Genomic DNA, 24,158 nt, shown 5'->3' with positions numbered 1-24,158 from the left:
CCATCTGCCTACTTCGATAGGGCACCGCCTCCTTCTCCAGCTCATTCTCCCCCAAAAACCTCCTCCTCCTGTTGTCTCTTTCTCACAAGTCAAGGTTTTGATTTTCCTGGGTTACAATGAGCTCATTTGATATGACCTGAGCACTGAGAAATTTAATTTTTCATAACTCTTAACCCAGTGGTTCTCAACTCTGATGATATACTCCAGTCTTTGACAAAGGTGGGGGTGGATTAAAAAAAAATAAATAAAAACAAACAAAAAGAAAACAACAAAAAGAAAAAAAAAGAGAACAAAATGATGGCAACAAAAGCAAAACAAGAGAAATGCAAACACCAGAGGCAGATTATAAGGCTGTCTTGAAAAGTCAAAAAAACAAAGATGTCTTTCAGAATAAGACAATACAAGCTTAAAGGTGCTTATTTCATGACTAAATGCTATTTTATTAAGAAAATATCTGCTCTAAGGTTTAATTCCTTTTCCTCCACAAGACAGTAGAGGAATGAAAAGGAGGTGATAATTGGTTTCCAGACAGGGCCATGGATAAGACACAGAGGCTCTCCCGGAGTGTGTGCACAGGGGTGGCAGTGAACCAGCGTGACTAGTTTCCAATGCCTGAGTCAATCCTCAGTGACAGGGAGGAGGGGGAATGGGTGCTCTGAGTTGGCACCACACAGGAGCCTGTTCCTGGTGATTAAGCCAAACAATGGAGGCTGCTTACTGTAGTGACTAGTCCTGTTCCTGTTATGATAACCTGAAAAACATTCCCAGAAACACTCTGGGAAAACATGTAGGCAGTAGAAATGGATTAAACATTTTCAGGGACATTGGTGAGAGCGTATGGTATTCAGGAAAATTCCTTCCACAGAGTGATACTATTCTGCTGTGAAAAAATCATAAGTTATCATTGTGAGAAATTAAACCACCTATGCCATCTAAAATTCTTGGAGCAAATAGAGTGCTTAGCATCAAATTTGACAAACTGATTTTGAAGTTTTTCAACTTAACTGGCTTCAGAATTCTTTAAAAGATCTGTTTGGGCACATGGCTGGGGATTTTTACAGAAACACTAACTTACGAAGAAATTACAATGTGCAATGGGTTAGGTACTTTACAATTTCTCCTTTTATCCTCAGAGTAAACTTTTGAGGCATTATTATTTTTATTTACTTTTCACATAAAAATTGCGATACAGGTTTGGGGATTTGCTCAAAGTCCCACAGCTTATACTCTAAAAAAAAAAAAAAAGAGAGAGAGAGAGAGAGACAGAGAGAGATGGTGCATCAGTGTAGATAAGCAAAGAGTACAAACTGAACTTGGAAGCCAGGCTGGTTGGATACAAATCTCAGCTCTGCCTCCATCAGCTGCAGAATCTTTAGGATTTTGTACCTTAGTATCTTTATCTATAAAATGGGGATAATAATACTATTTACCTCGTGAGGTTGTCTGGATAATTACAGATAAACAGAGAGGGTGAGAGAGAGGGAGAGAAGGACAGAGGGAGAGAGGGAGGTGGGGGAAGACAGACCAGCAGATACTACACAGTCACACTTACATTTATGTATGTGTATTCAAAAATCAACAAAAAGAAGAAAAATAATCTGTTCTGTATACACACACACACACACGCACACACACACACAAAGCGCTTAGACATCACAAACACTACGTGCCCCGTGAGCTAATATGTGCATATAGGGATAGTATGGGACATGGGCAGATATACAAAAGGCAGGTATTATCACCATCACCATCACCATCCACTCTGCCCTTACTTCTACATCAAGCCTTGATATCTACAAAGTGTCTCCTTTCTAGTGGTCCTGAGATTCCACCTTCACTTTTACAGACTCCTTCTTCTGGTTAAAGAATGATATGGGGAGCATAATTCCACTGAAAGAAAAGAATCAACAGAATTTTATGTTTTAGAGTTAAAGTAAAAGGCCTACTATTGGTTTCAACAGATGAAAAACAAAAGCACTGTAGCGAAAGCTTGGCCCTCATGAGCCGCCAGACAAGGAAATTTACTCTGAAAAATATTCGAGCCAGGTTTGGAAACAACAATTCATTTTTCTGATTGGTTTTTCACCTCCAGAGACTGTGAGATGGCTGGCAAAATGAGACACAAGGGTCTTCTCTTGAGCTCATCTCCACAGTCAGTGACTTTGCTTAGATGTCGATGTTCAAGTTGAGAAATGGGGGTAAACTTAGAGAACTCTTGCCTCCGAGTTTTGGGGTTGGGGAGGGGGCTGAAAGGCCTAATGAGATTGGGCTCTTCTCTTACTTCCAGCCAAAACCAATTCACCTGTATCTGCTTTTCCTACTGGACTTTTGAACTAGATTTTATTTGAAGAACACATTTTGAAGTTCAAAAACCTTTTGACAACCACTGGCTTAGATCCCTTCCAGCTCTGACGTACTTGATGCTCTAAGATCAGGGTGCTTCTTACATGTCCAAGTCTTTGGTACAAAATGCTCCCCTGGACAGCAGTGGCAGGTGCAACCCTAGCGGGGAGGGCACTGGGGCAGGATGAAAGGGAAGCCAAAACAGACACACGCTGACTTTTGAAAGAAACTCAAGAACTCTCCCATTTTAAGATTCTAAATGATGCTTTCTAAAAACATCCAAAGAAAAGTTGGGTTTAATTCCACCAGTTGAAGCGATCACAATATTACTGGATTTTTCTAAAGGAATTGGTATGTACCCAATTCCCATGTGCAGCATATAACTCACAGATTTAATTATAGATCTTCCTCACTCACTAGTTCCCTAGGAAACAAATCCATGGCTCATGTCTTGTGCATGGAAGGTCATAGCAAGAAGATAAATATTTTCTGCATTTTGAAACTTTATCTAGAGGTCACAGGTCTGCAGCTCAGTAGACGAGAGCTCTTCAGACAATAGCCAAAAGCTGCTATGTCTGACTAATATCAACAATACTTAAAACCTTTTGTGTTTATCTCAAATAAAGCACTTCCCACTTAAACGCCTGAAAATTTTCACTATATCTCTTTTCCTTTTTTAAGGTTGAAATATAAATAAGATGAAAAGTTCCCTTAAATATTTCTTCCTACTTAGTTAAGATAAAGGCTATGTTTATCATAACAAAAAAGGATTTTTATCTGAAAAATCCAAACTAATTTTAATCAGGTGGACATTGCAGGTTAAAAGTTCTTTTTTCATCATGAATCAGGCAGAGAATGGCTCCAATTGCCCAGTGACACTGAAAATCTAAAACAAGAGGGCAAACTAAAGGCAGAAAATTCAGAAAAGTGAAAATGTAAATGCCTTTACATATGTGAAAAAAAGATCGCAAAGAGACAAATTTTTCCTCGTGACTAGAGGAAATCAGTCTCATTTCACTTTTTAATTTTGTGTATTTAACACTCTCTGAAATTGGTTTTCGCTCGTTCCCATTAGTGTCACTGACTTTTTTAGTCCTAAGTGAGGATTAAGTGGGAAAATATAAGTACTTTGTAAACCCCAAAGAACGATGCAAATGTTAGCTATCACAATTAGTGTTTGGAGTGTAAATTCTTAGACACAATCCTTTTGATCACAGTGTGGCAGGACTGAGGGTTTCGGGTGTCCACAGGCTTTAAAGGACAAAGCATAGAGACCAGAAGCAGTTATGATCTTCACCGTTCACGTGGAGATCTTTCAGAAAACACGCAGCAACATTCAACAAAACTCGCAGAAATGTCCCAGAGGGGCTCAAACAAAAGAGAACTTGAATTCCCAGCAGAGCGCAGCAAACCCATGGCAGAGAGAAGGCCAAGGGATCTAAACCTGGCACTATAACGTTTCCAGCTTCTCCTGCAGCCTTGACAATACACAGATTATGGCTTCAGTGGGAGACCAGAGCCATCAGGACCAAGGGAGCTTTATTTTGTCATTCTTTAGCAAAAGATCCAGAAGGAGACAGACTATAAAGTGACATAGGGCATGACTGGGAGGAGGCAGGGAGGATTAGTTAGTCATCACTTCCTTTATGAATGCATCGCACACAATTGCTTTTGCTCAGTTTAAGGGCCTCCATAAAATATTTGTTAGGATATAGCTAATATTTATTGAGCAATTCCCAAGTACCAGACAATGTGCACTTTTCACGTGTTCTCACGTAGTCCCACAACAATCCTGTGACCCTGGTAGAGCACACTTGGAGGGTAGCTCAGCTCCAGTTTCCACTAATTAGTAGAAGAAACGGACTCTAAATCAGGGTTTCTGGGCCCAAAGGCAGTGCTCCAAACGACCACCCAGTTGGAAGGTTCTAAGCATTCTACAGTCAACATCTCTATGGGAAATCTATGCAAATTGTGGTCCTTTCTCCAGAAACTACACACACATGCACACACACACACATGCACGGACATGTGCACACACTTTGGCTATCATGTCAGGTGTTCAGAGACTCCCTAATGTCCATCCAGGGACTGAGGGCAAACACACCAGGTTAAGAACCTCTGTTCCTCAGGGCTCTCTGGCTGCTGGTTGTCCTTACCTCCTCTTCCCCCCCTTTTCAATGCTCAGCTCAACTCAACCTTCCTGAGTTTCTCCTATTTTGAGCTCACAAAACCAGCCAGGCATAAGATTCTAGCTTAAGTATGTTATAATGGTGACATAACTGAGGAGTGTTTTTGCCTTATTGAAGAAAAGTGAAAGTGTCAAGTGACTGTAGCCCACGATGTGGTCAGAGAAGCTTCAAGCTTAATGGGGCTTCTGGCATTAACCATAGACCCTTCGTGGGGTCCCGTGCACCTGCCCTCGAAGCACCCAGAGCTTCTTATCAAGGAAGACTCCCACTGTACACCTGCCACATCCAGACATGAGGGTGGGAACAGGGACTCACTCAACGCTAGGAACAAGCTTCCCTACTTGATGTTGGGCACTGCAGTTAAACACCTGCCTTGGACTGAGAAGCAGCTGAATCTCTAAGACTGAATGACTTGCCTAAGGCCTCATTTCTTGTTGGCTATTGAGCCAGAGATAGATGTGATGACTTTTGACTCTCTGATTACACATTTCTGTCTCAAATACTCGATAGTGTGATCAAAATTCAGCTGATAAGACAATTTATTTAAACGCATCATTGTGTTGAAAAAATGGATTTGAAATACGCGATGCTGGTGGGAAATAAAATGGTTGTGATTTATTTCTTTAAACCAATAATGTCTCCAAATAGGATGTTCATTAAATTGCCAAAATTGTAATGCATGAATTTAAATCTGCTGTAATGCCTTCATTTGAGAGTTCACTTTTAATAGGATTGTGTTTTCTCTGTGAGAATAAAAAATAGCCACATTTTATTGTAAATTACGGATTAAAAGAAACAAACCAACAAATGACTTCTGCATCACAGATTAAGCAGCCTTTGTCTGCTTGTTTGTTTTAAAGAACGATTACCTAGAGTGACCATTTTTTCTGGAATTAAGATTGGCATGCTTAGTCTTACAGCCATGCAAGTGAAAAATGGGACATGGCTTTGAGGATCTGGACAGATCCAGGATAATATGGGATGCCGGGACCCTGCGTGTTGTCACATGGGATACGCAAAGCACACACTGCAAATATACAATTTCTTTTAGATTATAACTGAAGAAAACGTAAATGCTGGGACATTTTTGGACAGACCTGATGTAGTTTCAGTTGGCGTCATCCACGGAGCTACCATCAAATCGTGAGTCTTGGATTAAAATTCTGATGCTCTAAGCCATTTAAGTTGATTCCATTCCTTCTTACTCTTTTGTAAGAAAATAGATTATTATATGCTTTATTAGGAATGTTGCCAGGAAGTTTTGTTTGTTTCTAACCTCATAGGCATGAAGGAAAAGACACAGAAGAGAATATATCTATGATCTGATTTTAACTGATTTTTCCATTTGTACTTAAATTCTTCCAAAGACTAGAAGAGCAAAAAATAAACTTACCTCAAAACCATTTCAATTCTCTTAAAATATGCTGATTTAGTGTTGTGTGATGAAGAGAATACTTTTGTATTTAAAAAACCTTACCTGTAAACTACAATGAACCTAATGAAATGTAAAAACACAATAACCACCATGCTCCAAAGTCACTGTTTTCTCACTAAGTAAAACAAAGTTTACTTTTAAGGGAAGGTAATTGTGCTCTGAAAGGTACAGAGAACTACAGAAAATATATGGATTAAGTCATGTGCCCAAAGTAATCATTTAAAGTAAATTGTTTTCCAACTGTTATCCATTATAAGCACTTGCAAATTTACAAAACTTAACCTACTTGGATAGGAATACATGTTGAACCAACTTTAGTTTGATGCTAAGGAATGCCTCTTTTAAGTGGAAAACTTCAGTGATTCGTATTTTATTCTAAATCTAGAAGCAAGGTAGGTAATGGAGAAGATTGCAATTCCAGAAATCTATTAATAGAGAGCTGAATTCAAATCCTCGCTCTGTGACTTTAGGCAGGTTACTTAACACCTCTGCAGTGAGACTTCCTTTTCTTGTTAGTAAAATGGTGGTAATATTAGTACTCACCTGGTAGGGCTGAGAGATTTAAGGGGATAATAGCATGCAGTGTTTGGGACACTACCTGGAGCACAAAGAGGTCTCTAGTCTTATATTGATTTCATATTAATGGGACTACAAATCCCAAAGGCTGTCCTGCGTGCCTTGGAATCCCTGGCCTCCTCAAGGCAGCTTCCCAAACCGAGCCACCACCACATTAGCTCTGATGTGAGATTCCAATTTCACAGTCACTGATAGAGTGGCACATTTATTGAGTCTTAATGTATTCGGGTCCTGTGAACAAATATTTCTGCAAAAATATACATCCATTTTGACCACAGTATATTTTTCTTGCACAATGAGATGCATGAACATGCTGATTCAGAAAATAAGTCCATGTTTCTATGTTGCTTCCAGAAGCAACTTTAATAAGTTAGAGGAGAGTAAACCAGATACTCAGAGGATCCAAAGCCAGGCTATTTGTGTATCTTAATGAGTACTAATTAAGGGTCTCACTCTGGAAAAAAGGAGTGGAAGATGAAAAAAAAAAAAACCAAAAAAACAAAAAAACAAAAAACAAAGCCAACCTGTCAATGACTGTATGGATTCTATAGACCTAAGCTATGAATGTTAAGATCATTAGCAGGCATTCTGACATTCAACTATAAAGCATTATTCATAAACACAGAGTGGGCAGAATTATACAGTCCATTTAAATAAAATCAACCACATAACAGATATGACTCACAAAGTGATCATTTTTAAAAATAGAAGACTGAATTTCAAATCAGCATTTTAATGGCCCAGTGATCCAAATATTAAATTGATAATCAAGGCCACAGTAATTTGCATGAGTAGCTGGAAATATTCTTACAATTCTATAATGATCTATGAAATGCCAGAAAATTCACATGCTTGAAAATTACTGTCCCAAGAAGAATCTTGAACTATCAGTGCTGGAGGATGACATCTGATATAATCTAAATAAGTGGTTTTCAACTTGGGGTGATTTTGCCCCACTGAAGACATTTGGCAATGTCTGGAGATATGTTTAGCTGTTGAACCTGGAGGAGGGGTGCCACTAAACATCATATGATGCACAGGACATCTAGCTGGGGTGTTGCTAAACATCCTAAAATGCACAAGAGAGTCCCCACATTATTATTTGACCCAAAATGTCAACAGTGCCGAGGCTGAAAAAACCCTAATCTGTATCAACCTTTTTCACTGTACAGAACAGAGAAGCCGAGACAATGAGAATCTAGAACAGGGATGTCCAGTAGAACTCTCTGTGATAACAGAAACACTCCGTATCTGCATTGTCCAAGACAGTAGCTACTCACCTTACGTGGTTGAGGCTAGTGTGACTTGGAAACTCAAGTTTTTCATTTAATTTAATGATAATTGAGTACAAATTTAAGTAGTCACAGGTGGACACTGCAGGTCTGGAATCTGAATTGAGTTTCTGTATACTAGCATGAAGGGTCCTCTTCGTGGCCAGAAAATGTAAACATCACTGTAGCTCAGAGATGTTCTGAATTATGAGTAGTCATTTATTTCTGCCTTCTTCAATCCATAAAGCTCTAAGTAACTCTGAAACATTGGTCAAAATAACTTGAATATATCAGAAAGACAACTGAATCTTTTAAAAAGGAAAAAAGAAAGGTAATTCCCCGTAAGAAGATGGGACTTATGCATGTCTTTGAGTGTTATCATCACATGTAGCATTAATAGGAAAGGAGGGATTCTGAAATGAGAGGGGTGACAGGATTCAGGATTCAAGACCTGCTCCAGTGACCTGATCTGTTTTAGAAATCCATTTCTTCCTAAACTTGATAAGCCTTCAACTCCCCTGGAATGGAAATGTAGCAGAGAGATCCCACAGAACAGAATTCATACTGACCCACCTCAAGGCATCAGATTTGGGTTTTATGTACATCTGTCCCCATACGTCCTTCTCCTTTTCCTTGGGTGGGAGCTGGAGGACTGTTGCAATTGTTAGCCACATCTCAGGCTGGTGTGAGCTTGCTTTGGAATAACCAAGTACGTGCCTGGTCTCTGGCTCTATGATAGTGGGTCCTAAGCCATAAAAGACAAGAAGCAGAGTCCAATAGGAGCTCCACTGATGGTTGGGTGAAGGATAATAAAACGGATGTTGGGAAGGTAACAAGGCAGGGGATAAGGGCAGAACCTCAGTTTGGGGCAGATTTTTGTTTGTTTCCTAAATAAAAATGTCCAGGGGGAGAGAGAGAGTCAGGGAGCTTTGGCTATGTACTCCATGTTTTTCAAAACATCCTTCATGTAGGTTGCCAGACTTAGCAAATAAAAATACAAGAGCCCAGTTAAACTGGAATTTCCTATCAACAATTACTTAATTTTTACTATTAATATTACTGTGTCCAATGTAATAGTTGGGACACACTTATACTAAAATATTAGTCATTGTCTACCTGAACTTTCAATTTATCTGAGTCTTGTATTTTATCTGGCAACTGTGTTCATGAAACATCAGTCCCAAGAGATCTCGCTTTGTTAAAAAAGGTCCCGTGGAAAAAAAAAAAAAAAAAAAGGTCCCGTGGTCAACTGCGCTGTGGAAACGCGGCTTACGCTGTCACCCTCTCAGAGGTTGTCCAGGATAAAGGCATCCTGAAAAGCTCTGAGGAGTCCATAGAAATACTCCCACTCTCTTTAACACAATACTTTGCAAACTTTTAAGAACTTAGAGCCCAGCAATAAAGTGGTTTAAATGCCAGCTCTAGGGTCAGACTGCCTGAGTTCAAACACAGGACTAGGGATAAGTTAAAACCAGAGACTCTGGTTGGGATCTGTAAATGCGGTAGTCACAGCACCAACCTCATAGGCTCACAGCGAGTTACATGGACCCAGGTAAGGCCTTTAGCCTGAGCCTGGCACAGGGTAACCGCTGTGGGAACATTAGTGTTAATGGCCACATCAGTGGCAAGAACCTTTCCTGGCAATGGCTAGCAACATCCCGGTGAACCAAGGTATGTAGTTGGGGACATGCTGAAGATACTCCAAGGAGGGGTAGGGAGGGTGCTGGCCTGGTCCAGCATCAAATAAACCCCTTCACTGTCAGAGTGGGCTGCCCTTGACCCCAGCTCATTGTAGCTGATAAAATGATGATCTTTCGTGCAGTAGAAGATTCAGTAGATCCAATCCTCTGGTGAAACTGTGCCCCACCTAGGGGGAGCTAGTCAGCCTTCTCTGTTTTTTTATTAGCTACTCTATTCATTTGCTAGAGCTTCATAATGAAATACTATAACCTAGGTGGCTTAAACAATGGAAATTTATTGTCTCACAGTTCAGGAGGCTGGAAGTCTGAGATCACGGTGTAGCCAGAGTTGGTTCCTTCTGAGGGCTGTGAGGGAAAATCTGTTCTAGGCCTCTCTCCTAGCTTCTGGTGGTTTTGGGGAAATTTTTAGTGTTTTTTCACTTGTAGATGTATCATCTTGCTGTCTGCCTTCATCTTCACTTGATGTCCTCCCAGTGTGTAAGTCTGTCTCCAGATCTCTCCTTTTTTTTTAACAGTCGATTGGATGAGGGCCTGCCCTAATGAAGCCACTTTAATTTGATCACCTCTGTAAAGACCCCTTTTCCAAATAAGGTCACACTCTGAGGTACTGAGGGTTAGGATTTCAGCATATGAGTTTTTGGAGAACACATTCAACTGAAAACAGCGACCCTCCAGAACGGGGCTAATATCCACGGCCTTTCTCACCTTGCAGGATTGTAATGAAGCTTAAATAACAGTGTGGAGGAAGAGATTTTGAGAAAGTTGATAGCACCATAAAACTACAAGGTAAACATTTAATTTCACGTGTTGATTTGCACTGGAAGTGGTGTTCAAACCTTTGCAAGAAAGATGTCAGGAAACTGTTCATCTTCCCACGGTACTACCTGAAAACATATAGCTCGGGACTGCACGCTTCAGCAAGGCAAACAGGTTCTGAGGAAATGGGAGACGCATGCCTGGAAAAGAGCATGCTATTTGCAGTGTCACTAAATCCACTGATGGCATATAGGAAATTGGAGACAGAAACAAGGAAATGAAGATCGAGACACAGATATTTCAAAATTTACTGTGCACTTATCTTGCGTCAGCCACGGTGCTGGGCACAGGGCTTGCCAAATCTTAATGTAGGAAACATTATTTATGAGCAGTGTGTTTTAATAGAATGGGTAACCTTATGAAAAAAAAATTCCTTCAAAAGAAGGGCAGGTAAAAAGACTGGGGGGAGGCTGAGTTGTGGCGAAGAGAAGAGAGATAAGGGAAGAGGGCCAAGGCAAAAGTTTGCCAATTTTGTCATTTTGATTGATGCCGGCTCTGTTTTCTCTCAGTTTTCAAAAACCTAGCTAGAAGGAACACCAATCTTGGACAATTTGGTTCAATAAAGAAATGAACACATGCCTATATCTCCTATGCCTCTCATCCACCATTATTCCAGATAATGTTATGAATTCTTGGACTTTTCATTTATTCCATCATCAGTAAGCCTTCAAAATTTAGATATATTATAGGGATGGGTGCTTAGAAAGATTTTTTTTAAAAGAATCTGTCCAGGATCCTCCAAAGCAAAATCTCTTGTTCTTAACTAAAACATCTTTGAAGAAATACGTTTGAAGCTTCAAAACTTTTAAGTACTAAGACTGACAGACAGCTACCAGGCAAATCTCAAAGGCTGATAAAATGGAATTTGGGAAAATGAATTGTGTGAGTTTCTCATGCTTCGCCTTGTGAAATAGAGGAGCAGCTTTGACTGGAAAATTGGAAGATGCTCCTCTGTGGTCTGTCTTCCAGTTCAGGAATGCTGTGTCAAGCAAACACTTCTACACATTCTGATTTCTCACTATCCCTGACTTCTTGTCTATGTCCACAGTGTGACAGCAGCTTTCAGAAAACAAGTAACAGTCATGGAGGTGGGACCCTGACAAAATGACAACTGTTTTTCCTTCTAGAGGAAAAATCAAGGCAAAAATAACTAAGGCAGTTTTGAAAATAACACATTATTTTAGAAGGACTTGCCCTCCCGGGTATTAGGACACATTATAAAGCTGCAAGTATCGGAACAATGTGGGATTATTGCAAAATTTAATACATGAGATGGTTCCAAAGTAAATAGTTGTATATACTGGAACTTAACATCTTACAAAGACTATATCACAAAACCAGAAAAAGAGTATATTAAAAAAAATTGGAGGGAAAATTAATTTGGAGGGTAAAAACTCCAAATGGGGCTTTTTATTAAACTATACATCAAAAATAAATTTCAGATAGATAGAAGAATCAAATGTGAAAATGAAACCATAAAAATTTAGAAAAATGTATGTATTAAGGTGACTCTGATCTTAGAATAGGCCAAGGTTGTTAACTGTAAAAACAAGGAAATAAATCATAAGGAAAAACAGTATTGTGTCCGAATACAGATTTAAAAAGTCAGTATTTCAAAACATCAAATCAAATTACTTTAAATAACAAGTTGGCAAAAAAAAAAAAATGCAACAAACATATGATAGACAAAAGATAAATGTCCACAACAAGTAGCAACTCTTTATAGATCAACAGGAAAACCATTGGCACCCAGATAGAAAAAGGGAATATGGCCTGAGCAGAAAGCTGCTTCTCAAGGCAGGCAGAAAAGAAAGAGAAAAATACCTCACCAGTATTTTTTAAATGACGAAAAAAAAAAAAAAAGTAATAGTACCTTATCATTTTCATCTATCAAAGTGACAGATTGGAGAACTCTTAGCACTGCTGGCAAGCCTAAGGTAAACAGGCTTGTCATATACTGTTGGTGAGAATAAAGTTGAGCTTCATTTTCTTTGCAAAGCATTTTGATAATTATGTGTCAATTGTCAAAGACATTTATTTTATCAATACAAACTTCAACTTCTAAGCACTGACGCTAAGAAATTAGATAACTGTGAACACACAGCTATGTGCCTGAATGATCATCACAGAATTATTTAAAATAATGAATTATTGGTAGAAAACTGAATAACCAAAAATAAGTAAAAGCTTAAATAAACTGATATCCCATAAAATGTTTTTTTACGTGGACATTAAATATCATAGTTTGGAAGAACTCAATGAAGAAAACATTCTCACAAAATAAAGGGAGATTTTTAAAAGCAGAATACAATCTGAATATATAATTTAATCCTATACATGCACATATGTAAATGTAAATAGTTATACGCAAATATATATTTCATTATACTCATATAAATAGAAAAAAATAAACCCCAAAACACCAAAATGTTATCAGAGGCTGTCTCTGAGTGGCAAAATTACAAATTAATTTTATTTTCCTTATTTATTTACTTACTTATTTCACAATAAGTAGCCATTGCTTTTACCATCAGAATAAGTTAATTTGAAAATAAAATACTGGAGTCAGCATCTTGGGGAAGTTGGGTAAAGTTTACTTTGTCATTATATATCCATTTATAAAATGGTTACTATTATCTTTACGTTGGGCTAAGGGAGGGCAGAGGCACGTGGAGAACTGTTTCTGCTGGAGAGAATGCCATAGTCATTCATAATTTTGTTTCTGTTTTTGCTGTTGTTTTTTTGGATGGCACCATCCATTATTATGGTGCTTAATGCCCAGCTGAGCTATTTGGAAATGGGAACCAGAGGGAGGGAGAATAATTTTGAAAACAGAGTAATTAGGAAAAGACAATGGAAAATGAGGTTTGGCCTACAAGGGGTTTGCTTTGGGAGAGGAGAGGAAGAAGCTTGATAGAGTAGAGAGAGTGCAGACAGAGTAAGCAAAATATCTACGTGCACACAGCCCAGTAATAAAACCGACGTGGGAGCCCAGGTTATTCTACTTTGTAATAATTTTTTTTCTTTTAATACCACCACATTTTATTTAAAGATGAGAATCTAGTACCAAATCAAAGCCTAAATAAATAGCAGAGAAATAGCATTGTAAACATGTTTGCCAATAACTAAGTTAAAATATTGTAAGCCTCAGTGGGATTGAAACACTAGGAGAAATCTGCCGTGTTTCCTTACATAGTGTGTTCAATTTCATGTGGATTCCTACTTCTCAGAGTAAAAATGCAGCAAACACAGGCATTTTCAAATATAAAAAATACCACCTGCTTCATTCCTAAAATCTTAGGGAGCTAATTATGGGGCGCAAGAGGCAATTGCTCTAACTTTTTCAAGTATCAGGGAGATTTGCAGTACTGCAAATACATTTCTGTGAATGGCAGTAATACGTGTTTGTTTTTGCTTCATAGTAAGGCTAAAAACATCTCATTTTGCAAAAGTTATTTGATGCTTAAATGGACATTTTTTTATCTGAATCGGAAAATGGTATTTTATCAGCACGAAGTTAAATATGAACTTCAAAAGACACAAAGTTGAGCATAAACATGAGACGCTCTATCATAACCATGCCTGAATATATTAAATATGGAAATGAGGCAGGTAAGAGCACAGTCTGTATTCCCTCTGAACTGCCTTCCCAACTACAGAAATTAATCAAATGGCATGTTGGTGGAAGCTGGCTCAGAAAGTCTGTGTTCCTCACAATTTCTTGAAGTTTAAATGTTTCTGAGATAAAAATCTGATCTTGTAAAGAAGGGAGGGAGGAATCAAGAGGTTAATTATCTGCTGACTTGGATGGCTTTGGAGATGTGCTTGGTGTTACCTCGCTCTCATCTTAGCCCAATTACTCTTCCTGTCAAGGCTGACAGGTCCCCAAAACCCATTTCTGCTCAAGCCCCTTTCCCCCCCCACCCCCCCCACCCCCTTTCTGTCCTGCCTGAACAATGCCTTAGAGATTTACATAAAACAGTCAGGCTTGGTATTTCTCTCTTCATTGTACCTGGGCAGCACTTGGCTATTCACTTACAGCATCAAGAATTGACTCCCTTCATGCCAGGAATCAGCTACTGTGAATTTGTTTGCTGGACACCCTCTCTTGCCCAAAATATAGTTTAAGATCTAGCCACTAACCACACACTGTCAAGATCACTGCCTGCTGCTGATGGCAAAATGTTTTCTGACTGAGGAAGTTTCCATCTTTCCACAAACCATGCACACCCCAACTTTCATTTTTCTACTTTTAAAAAACAGTCCTTTGAGCTAAACACTCTCTTCCTTTGGATCCCCGAGGACCCCCTCACCTCTTCCATCACCGCTTATTTAAGGCTGCCTTTCTGTCTGCTGCACCCTATAACGAGATCTTGCTGAAGGTTCTTTCCAAAGCACTTCCCTCGTTCCCCCCTTTCCACCCTCCCTCCAGGAAGAGAAGCAGCAAGTGACCTAAACCCCTCATTTTCTAGTTCTGCCTTCTCTTTTGAATTGCAGGTCTCTAATTGCTATTTTGAGGTCAAACTGGTGCCAATTCATATTTCCAAGCCACCTTGCAAACTGGCTCTGCCTCCATCTTTTCTTAACTTACGCATATGTCACTGATATTTGCTGCGTATCCTTCCTTTCCTCCTCTGCTGAAATCATCAATTCAAGGTCTCGCCATCCCCACCCCTATCCCCTTTCTTCCTCTCCCCATCTGTGGTCACTACATCTTCCACAGTAAAGTGTCTTCCTTAGCACAGAACTTAGCACCCTGCTCTGCAGTCTTCTGGGACCTTCCCTTAAATGCCTTTCTTTGAGAGCTGCCCCAAGTGTCTTCAGCACTGACTTGATGTCAGTGGGGTTTGCTGTGGTCAGAAGCAAATTAGAAACAGAGTTAAGTGCACTAACTAGACTCTTTGCGGCAACAAATCTTAGAATATCCATCATTTACTGTGCATTTTGAATCTTCATGACAGGCAGAGCTTGGGCAGCATTTTTTCATTATTTTGCTAAATGAATTCTTTTTGAAGAGTGTCTTAGAGGATCAGTTTTAGGTGTATTCTCTGGATTGCTGGGTAAACTGAGACATTCCCATCTTGTGTCTGTAGTAACTTGTTGACTTGGCCGTTTTTCCTTGAGCCTCCAGTCCTCCTTTTCAGGAATTCCTAAATTCCTCCAGGCCAACTCCTTAGCCTACATTTTACAGGTATTTCCTGCTCCCACAAACACTCTCCCCTGGTGATTACAGCTGACACTCTATCTACTGACAGCTCAGTGCTAGGCAGAGGGTGTGCCGGCCAACTGCAAGGCTTTGGAGTCAGACAGACTGGATTCAGTCCCCAGCTCTGCCATGTTTTTGCTGTGTATCTGTAGCAAGCAACTTAGACTCTCCGAGCATCAGTTTTCTCATCTGAAAGATGGGAATAATATTATAATACTATCCACTCGATAAGGACATGCAATATAGTCTGTATGAGAGACCATTTTGTAGTGCTAAGTGCATTGTAGAATAATAAACAGCTTTGGTTATTGGTAGTCTCTATTACTGGTAGTAGCTATTATTTTACACGTTCACCAGTAAACCAGGTTGCTCACTCCAGCAAGACTAGGAGCCCAGGTTCTGCTACCCCTACTAGAGGACGAAGGTAACTTGGTTCATCTCAGGAACCCAAAAGGCAAAGAGAAATGCTGCTCCTTCAGCTCAGAGGAATTGGAGTAAGACCTCTGACTACCGCCCCATGAGGTTTTCCCAGTAGCCCCTAGCCCACATCTCACGATTTCTAAGAACTGTAGGACTAGATGTCCTGAGGTTCCCAATTTGTTCTCTTCCCAGATCCTGGAATCTCATCAGCCTGTTTCTCTGGCCCTTCAGGATTCGCCATAGACTGCCTGGCACCTGAGACAGAGGAACCATGCCAGAGGGGCTTCAGGGGCTGGGGGCTGCAGATTCAACCCGGCTTCTGGCCAAAGGAATTTAGCTGCATGTCTCACCACCCCCACCTCATTTCACAGGAGAAAAGCAGCCAAGGGCTTGCCTGAGAAGATGTCAGGGAGCTACAGACTGAGCCACCTGGGGCAGCACCACTGTTAACCTATCTGGTCAAGGCTATCTGTGAATCCTCTAATCACAAAATTCCTTTGTTTCTATTTGATCCTAGCCACGGAGTTATGCACATTCCCAGGATTATCGCATTCAATCCATTTTGCAGAGAGAGGCTAAGTAACTTACCCAAAGTCACACAGTGGTGCACGGTGGAGCTGCAGTTTATACTTGGAGCGTTTAACTCAGATTCCTGAAATCTTGAAACCCCGTGCTGACTATCCTAGTATATATGATTTGGGGCCCCTAGATGTTTCTGAAGTAGGGCTGAAGAAATCAAAATCACCTGCTTAGGCACTCTAGTTTTGAGATAAGTGATGCTTCATTCAAGAGTCAGAGGGACTTGGGTTGTGACCTAATTCCACTGCGTGTGGTACATGGCCTCAGACCAGACATTTAATCTCTCCAACCCTCAGTGTTCACACTGGAAAATAAAGATAATAATACCACTTCTCAGGGTTGGCAGAGGATTACATGTGATAAGCATCTAAAGTACTAGACCCTGGCACTTAAGCAACACTATGCTATAGTGCTTGGTTAAGCACATGGGCTTCGGAATCAGGCTGCTGGGTTTTTACTTCTTTCCCATCAGTTACTAGCTATGATTTTATAAAATACAGATAACTGTGTCTTCTTTATACTGGTGGTGTGATTATCAAATTAGATAATGTTTGCAAAATGCTTATTAGTATAGTATTCAGCATAGGGTAAGCTTTTATTTTTATAATTAATAAATGAGATTACTGTGATGATAATGATGATGAGGATGATATTGGTTAAGATAGGTTAGGCTATGCTGCAGAAATAAAAAACTGAACAAAACCGAATGAAATCTCAGAGGCTTAACAAAACAAAGATTTGCTTATCTCTTGTTCAAGTTGTGAATTCAGGGTGGTTGGTAGGGGCTTTATGCCATAAAAGAGCTCAAGAACCCTGGCTGAGGAAGCCTCTACCACCTTGCAGCTGGCACCATCTGAAATGTGTCCATGGTCACCACAGCAGGGAAGAAAGAGAGTGGAGATGGCTTACTTTGGCTAGAGGTCGTCCAATGGCTCCATCTGACTGCAAAGGGGCTGGAAAACAGAGTCAGAAATTTCTGTGTGCCCAGGAAGAAGAGGGCTGGCTACGGGTGAGCACCAGTGGCTCTGCTGCAATGATGATGGCAAAGACAACAAAACAAGGTGATGAACACCCAGCCTGGAGCCTTGTACCAACAGGTGGTTAACAATTAGCAGCCATTGTTATTTTTATTTGCTGTTAACTGGGATGCAAGTGTTGACCACATGATGAGTAAGAAGATGGATATCCCAGATGGAAAAGCTGGATTCGGCATCAAATCTAGAAAAAGATATTAGCATATCACCCTGGAAACCTGAGGTCTTACTTAATTTGTTCTAGAATGTATAGCGGTCCAATGTCGCCTTAGAAAATCACGTGGAACAAATGGCATCAAAAATTCAAAAGCTTTCAGAAAGAGTTGCCAATATTTTTCATGTAAAATATATGAGAACACTAGGCATGCTGACACAGGCTTGGTGCAACGAGCAAGTCTCACTTCCATAGCTATGGCCATGGTCTCAAGATTTGCGACTGCCCGGGGTTGCCCAATTTCTCCTCCAATGGGAAAGCTTCTGGCATGGAAACAAGCCTCAGTAAAGGAGAAACAAGTGTACTGGAGGAATCAGACATGAGATCCCACGCAAACATTTGTGGAGAAACTGTTTTTCTCACCTTATGTTTAAAAACATCTTCAACATCCTTTAAAGCACAGGTTGCCATGGTTACAGTTGTTGTGCAGGCAGGGAGGTTTCCAAGCATCTCTGAGCTCATCAGTTAATGCCAACAGATCAGAGAATTTTGAAAATTGATATTTATAAAATATCACCCCTCTTTTCCTTCCCCCCAGATCAGAAGTCACATCACTAAAGGCAGCTGGAGCGGTTTATAGGATTATTAGTGGCAGTTATCACTGTGAAACTGGCCTTTTGAAAGGCCACGTAAGTGCCACATTGGCCATATGCTAAATGTGGCCTTTGATCTAAGTCCACACCTCGCGGGTCAAATTCATTTGCTGACATTCACAAAAATAAAGAATTGCTCTTCTGATAAAGCGAAACGCTCACCCTTCATCTCCATTGTCACAGATCTGTCTCTATGACAACCACAATCCTAATTGCTACCTACTTGAAAACCACGCTAATCAAACTTATTTTTTAAAGACTTTTCTTTTAGAGCAGTTTTAGGTTCACAACAAAATTAAGAGGAAGGTACAGAGATTTCCCACATGCCTCCTACCCCCACACTTAGCCTCCCCCACGATCAACGTCCCCCGCAAAGTGGCCACTTGTTACCGTCAATCCATGCGTCTACAACGACACATCATTTGCACCCAAACATATTTTTTTAACACAGATTTCTTACAGAATTCACAATTTGAATCATGGCACATCTAAGATCATGTGCGAAGGTGCATTATGTAAGAACTTTAAAAACAATCCAGCCCCACCTGGGGCAGTTTTATATGCTCCACAGGCCCTGCCATCAATGAATTGGTTAAATCAACACCGTGCATGTTCAAGTGAGAAATTAAAGTTATATCTCTTTTAGTGACTGCTGTGACCCGGCATTTGAAATGTCTGTTTCTTATTTCTGCTAAGGTTCTTCTCTGTGTGTCTATGTTAACATCTGCTCAGAAATCCATGGGAGAGGTTCGGGCATTGTTGTCTACTTTTTGACCAGTGCGATTCTCCAACAACCTCATTATCTTTCTCATAGAGATCTAGGCTCATCATTAGAAAATCATAAATCCCACAATGCTGACCCCACGGAACCCATTAATTTTTAGAAAGTATTTTTGAAATATGAAACTGTGATTTGACTGAAGTAAAACTGTGGATTCAGCAATTTCTCAAGAACACAGGCTTTGTAATAATCTCTTTGGTCTTTCATTGGCTTTATTTTTAAAAGCTGGGAATAAATTTAACTCAACTATAGTCACAGGAATTCATAGTGTTGCTTAGAGATAGAGAATCAGCAAACTGATGAATGGTCTATTTTTTTCCAGGGTATTTTTAAAAACCAGATTATTTTCAGTCCTCTCCTTTGGGCAAATGGGAGATTTTACTGAGACAGAGAAAACAGATCGACTATAAGACCTGGAAGGGAAGATGAAGCATCAAAATTGGAACATGGTAAGCTCAAGGTATCTGTCTAGGGATTGTGAGTGAAAATAGATTTGCAACTCAAGTGAGAGGTAAAGGATAAAACTTGGATTTGTGAAATATTAATCTTTGTGTAGTGATGAAGGCTCTGAGAATAAATAAATAGTATCATCCAGGAAAAGTGAGCAGAGGGAAGGAAGAAGGTGGCCGAGGAGAAACCCAAAGGAAGCCTAGTGTTAGATTATTCCCAGGCAAACAGGACGCCCGGCAGGGCAGAACCAGCAGATGCAACATTCAGAGAGGTCTTGGGGGTGGGGGAGGGAACGTGAAAAAATGGTGTGATGAAGCACAAAGCAAAGAATATGAAGAAGGAGGTATTTTTCTTTAAAAATAAGATGAGAAGGATGAAGGCCTAGGATTGCCACTTCCTTTGTTTCCCTGGGGGAGTGTGGGCTCCTAGGTTCAGGAAGGGACCTCTTCTTGATGGTAGCCTGGAATTTACCCAGCCTGGAACAGAGAACCCACTCTAACTATCAGAACAATGAAAGAATGAAACAATTAAAGGTGCAAGTCACCTAGAAGGAGTCCACTGCATGTGTTGGTAGGGGGCTGGTGGTGACTTTTTCTAGAACACTCTGAGGGGGCTTCGAGGACAGATTTCTCTTCCTCACTGCTTAGGCAATGTGTTATGATCCTGATGGGTGCTTCTGCATTCCCATAAAAAGAAAGCTCTAGTTCCCTTAAATGATGTGATACAGTTTCCACAATCAACTGCATTTAGACTTTGAAATGCAATTAAAATATAACTATAATGTAAATTGGGTTAGCCTGAAGATGTTTCCAAAATCACACTGACTCATTCAATTGACCAAGATGGGAACTGATCCCAAATTGTAGCATCTTTAACGTCTTACAGGCACTCATTCCCTGCCCAAAGGGTAGGTGTGTGGTTCATTACAAGGTTCCTGCTCCTTAAAGGGAACACCCAGCTGATAGCCTGGGGGTGTTATCTGTAATAATCTATCTCAGTGGTTGATCTGAATCACAATACTGTTAATCAGATGGATTGTGTGGCAATTAGCTATATAAAAAGGTAACTTAAAAGTCAAATTAATCTAAACAGTCAATTCTGTGACAATCCACAGAACCAGGATCAGATAATAAGAAACGAGATTGAGAGCAGCATTTTGAAGAAACTGCAGGGGCCTGACGTCATTTGAGTTTTCACATTTACTGCCCTTGATTTGGAAAAGACGATAAGAAAAAGAAAAGGAAAACTCCATGTTATTAACGATGACACCGTTGTTTGAATTTTAGAAAATGGTTCCTTTGAAGAGCACTGTGGGGGAAAAAGCAGGCCTTATTTTTGTCTGCAATGTCTGAAGTAGGGCCTCTGCTGCTTCCCGGATCAGAGAGATGTGCCTATCTATTTGATGGCAAGCCTCTGAATTAGTATAAATATATTATGGCCATAAAAACATCTGTGCTGAATGAATAAGGAATAAAATAGCGTAGGATTTATGGAAGGAGGCTGGGGGGGCCTCCTTCAGCAAAAATGAATGCTGTCAAAGCCTGGTTTCATGTCATCAAGACGCAGAAGTCAAGCCCTGGCAGTGAGTGAGTAAAACTTGATCTAGTCCTATTAGGAGCTTGTTAGCTGCCTGCGGCACCTTTTATCTGGAGCCTTTGAAAACATCAACCTTTGTGCAACAACCACAACAAAATCAATTTTCTTCAGCTTAAAAGAGCACCCTTCATCAGCATGGACACACAGGCAACCACTCCCCTAAAGGAAATGCTTTGTACCTTAAGAGTACATGTTGTCTTTGTAGATGGGGGTGTATCTTAGGGTGTCAAGGATATGGCACAATGCTAGGATTAGACCCTTGAAAGAAAAATGCTTTCATTATATTGGTTAGAGATGCACACTGGAACTGTGGGATGAATCATCATCAGATAGAATCCATTAATACCTGTGCTTTTAAAGAACCAGTGGCTCTTAACAAAGAGAGATGAAAAGGTGTTGCCATGTTGACGTGAGCTGATGTATTGATTTAACTCAAGGACCTTGGTTATTCTTTAATGTATACCAACACCATATTCAAAGCACAGACAAAGCCAATTTGTACTGAAGAAGCTTGCATAGTGGGGTTCCCTTAGCTTGGAAAGCTTGCTGCCCCAGCTAACTCCTACCCAGCCTCCAGACACACAGCGGATGCTCTTCCTCACAGCTGTAGCCCCTGGTCTCAACCTTGACTGCACATGGACTCACCTGGGGAACTTTAAGTCCTGCTGTTGTCCACCCCAGAGATTCCCATGTTATTGGTAATTGCGGTTCACCTAGGTTGTCTTGGACATTGAAATTTGTGAATGCTCAAGTGATTCTAAGGTGCAAGGTTTTAGAACACCAGTTTGTGGCATTGTGTGCTTACCCTACCTGCAGCCTAGACTCGCCCACACTGTGTTTGTATTACCTGTTTGCATTTAGTCTTCCTCAAGAGGTCTCTTATCCCCCCACCCATCCCATCCACAGTCAGTCCCACTTTATCTCCTCAGTATCTAGCCCAGGACAGGGTACAGAATAGGCTCCCCCGGTGCATTTCCTTTTACATTTTAAAACTTTTACCTAGTAAAGACTAGAGGTGCTTAAAATGCATATTTAACTTATTTGGCTTTAGCTGTATGCACTGTTGAGGGGAAAGAGCAGGAGAGGAGGGTTTGAGGGAGGGCTGCCCAGAGAGAGAACCAGAGACCCTTCATTTTCCCCACTGTACTTTGCCCCTTTCAAATTAGACCTTGGCCTTCATTGCCCCAGGGAAATAAAAGACATTAATTCTTGGCTTTTGAACTTTTAAAGGAGCAGGTCCAGACAACTGAAGGGCCATTTAAGGGATTTTCAAGGATAATTTTGACACCATGCAATTTTTACTTTACAATGCTGACTCCAGGACATGACTCTTCCACCTCCATCAGACCTCCACTTGGGATGTGTCTCCCCTCTGTCCCTTCCTTACATAATCTGTGGCCGTCCAGCATTTCTCAGGGAGGATCTACTTGTCTTTGAGAAATTTGGTTGCTTTTAAAACTTGCTCCTTAAAATTAATATTCTCTAGCGGTAAACGAAATAAATTTCACTGTTTCAACAGAAGTGGGTTTTTTTCCTCCTAATATAACTTAATAGTGTCTGAACATCTCATTTTCCAAATGAGAATTAAATAACTGAATAATTGACTTAGGTTTATTTTTCAGAGGAGTTTTTTTCCTAAACCATTAAATTTTAATTGGCAAACTTTATATCTGTACATGTAGTTCAAGATTCCAAGAACTACTTTCAATATGAGAGCTTTTAAAGATTTTTGCTATAGAGAAGCCAGTTGAAATAGCATCATTTAACATTTACTTGCAGGTGTTACAAAAAAATATAGAACACACCTGGGGCCAAAAATCTTCATAATTTAAAGGCAAATGATACATAGTTTAATGCTAGTTCTTTGCTGGCAGGATCTGTGTCTAATTTATTATTTAATCCCTGGCATGGTGCCTGACAGTCATTAAGTCAGTATTTTATCAGTCAGCTTAGGCTAAATTTTGCTGCGGTAACAAATGACCTCATAATCTTAGTGAATTATATGGGCAAAGATCCATTTCTGTCTCATGTTATGGGTCCATGGCAGGTCAGTTTCAACTCTGTTACAGGTCTTTTCTCTTCAGGATCAAGGCTAAAGAAGCAGCTCTTCTCTATGTCTCATGGCAAGAGGCAACAGTGGCAGACCCATGGCATGGCCTTTAAAGCTCCTGCTTCTAAGTGGCATGAGTGATGTCCACTCACGTCATAAACTGTGGAGCAAATCACATGGCCAAGCTTGACATCAACAGCACAGGGCTCTCTAGGGAGGGGCCAGGCAAAGAGAAGGAGCAAATAGTTTTGAACACTAATTGTTTACAGTATTAGTTAAGTGAACAAGCTTCTTTTGTTGCACTGAACCTCATTCTTCCCCACTCCTATCCCCAGAATTGTTCTTGTTTTCCAAACATAAAATAGCTATGATGACCATCATACTATTTTCCTGGGACTATCATAAAAAAAATCAAAATGCCACAAAGTGGGTAGCTTAAACAACACAAATTTATTGTCTCAAAGTTCTGGAGGCTAGAAATCTGAGATCAAGGTATTGGTAGGGTTGGTTCTTTCTGAGGCTCAGAGGGAGAATCTGTTCCATGCGTGTTGCCTAGCTTCTGGTGGTGACTGGTGATCCCTGGCGTTTCTTGCCTTCTAGATGTATCACCCAGTCTCTGCATTCATGTTCACATAGTGTTCTCAGTGTCCAAATTCCCCCTTTTCATAAGGACACCAGTCTTATTGGATTAGAGGCCCACCCTACTCCAATATAACATCATTTTAACTAATTACATCTGCAACCACCCTATTTCCAAAGACAGTCACATTCTGAGGTACCAGAGGGTAGGACTTTAACATGTGAACTTTGGGGGCACCATTCAACCCATAACCAAATATCATGTTTATCTAAAACAGTCCCACTTTTGCCTGTAGTCCTGGTGACAATATTACTAGAGATTCCTC

General features: G+C 40.3%; 1 protein-coding gene across 3 annotated transcripts in view; it reads right to left on the bottom strand.

Annotated features, from left to right (window-relative positions):
* The window catches only part of CDH13 (cadherin 13), a 986,514-nt gene that overhangs the window by 504,068 nt on the left and 458,288 nt on the right, over positions 1-24,158 (bottom strand). The window contains exon 5 of one of the 3 annotated variants that reach the window (XM_069497960.1): positions 5,054-5,275. The exons of the other annotated variants lie outside the window; for them this stretch is intronic. Within the exon in view, the coding sequence (XP_069354061.1) occupies positions 5,189-5,275 (87 nt within the window). The 3' untranslated portion in view covers positions 5,054-5,188. Of the gene's footprint in view, positions 1-5,053; positions 5,276-24,158 lie in introns of those variants that run through there. 3 annotated transcript variants of the gene reach the window in all.

Source organism: Eulemur rufifrons, chromosome 23, assembly GCF_041146395.1.
Source record: "Eulemur rufifrons isolate Redbay chromosome 23, OSU_ERuf_1, whole genome shotgun sequence".
Taxonomy (NCBI): domain Eukaryota; kingdom Metazoa; phylum Chordata; class Mammalia; order Primates; family Lemuridae; genus Eulemur; species Eulemur rufifrons.
The sequence above is the reverse complement of the archived record's forward strand: the minus strand, read 5'-3'. Positions and strand labels throughout refer to the sequence as shown.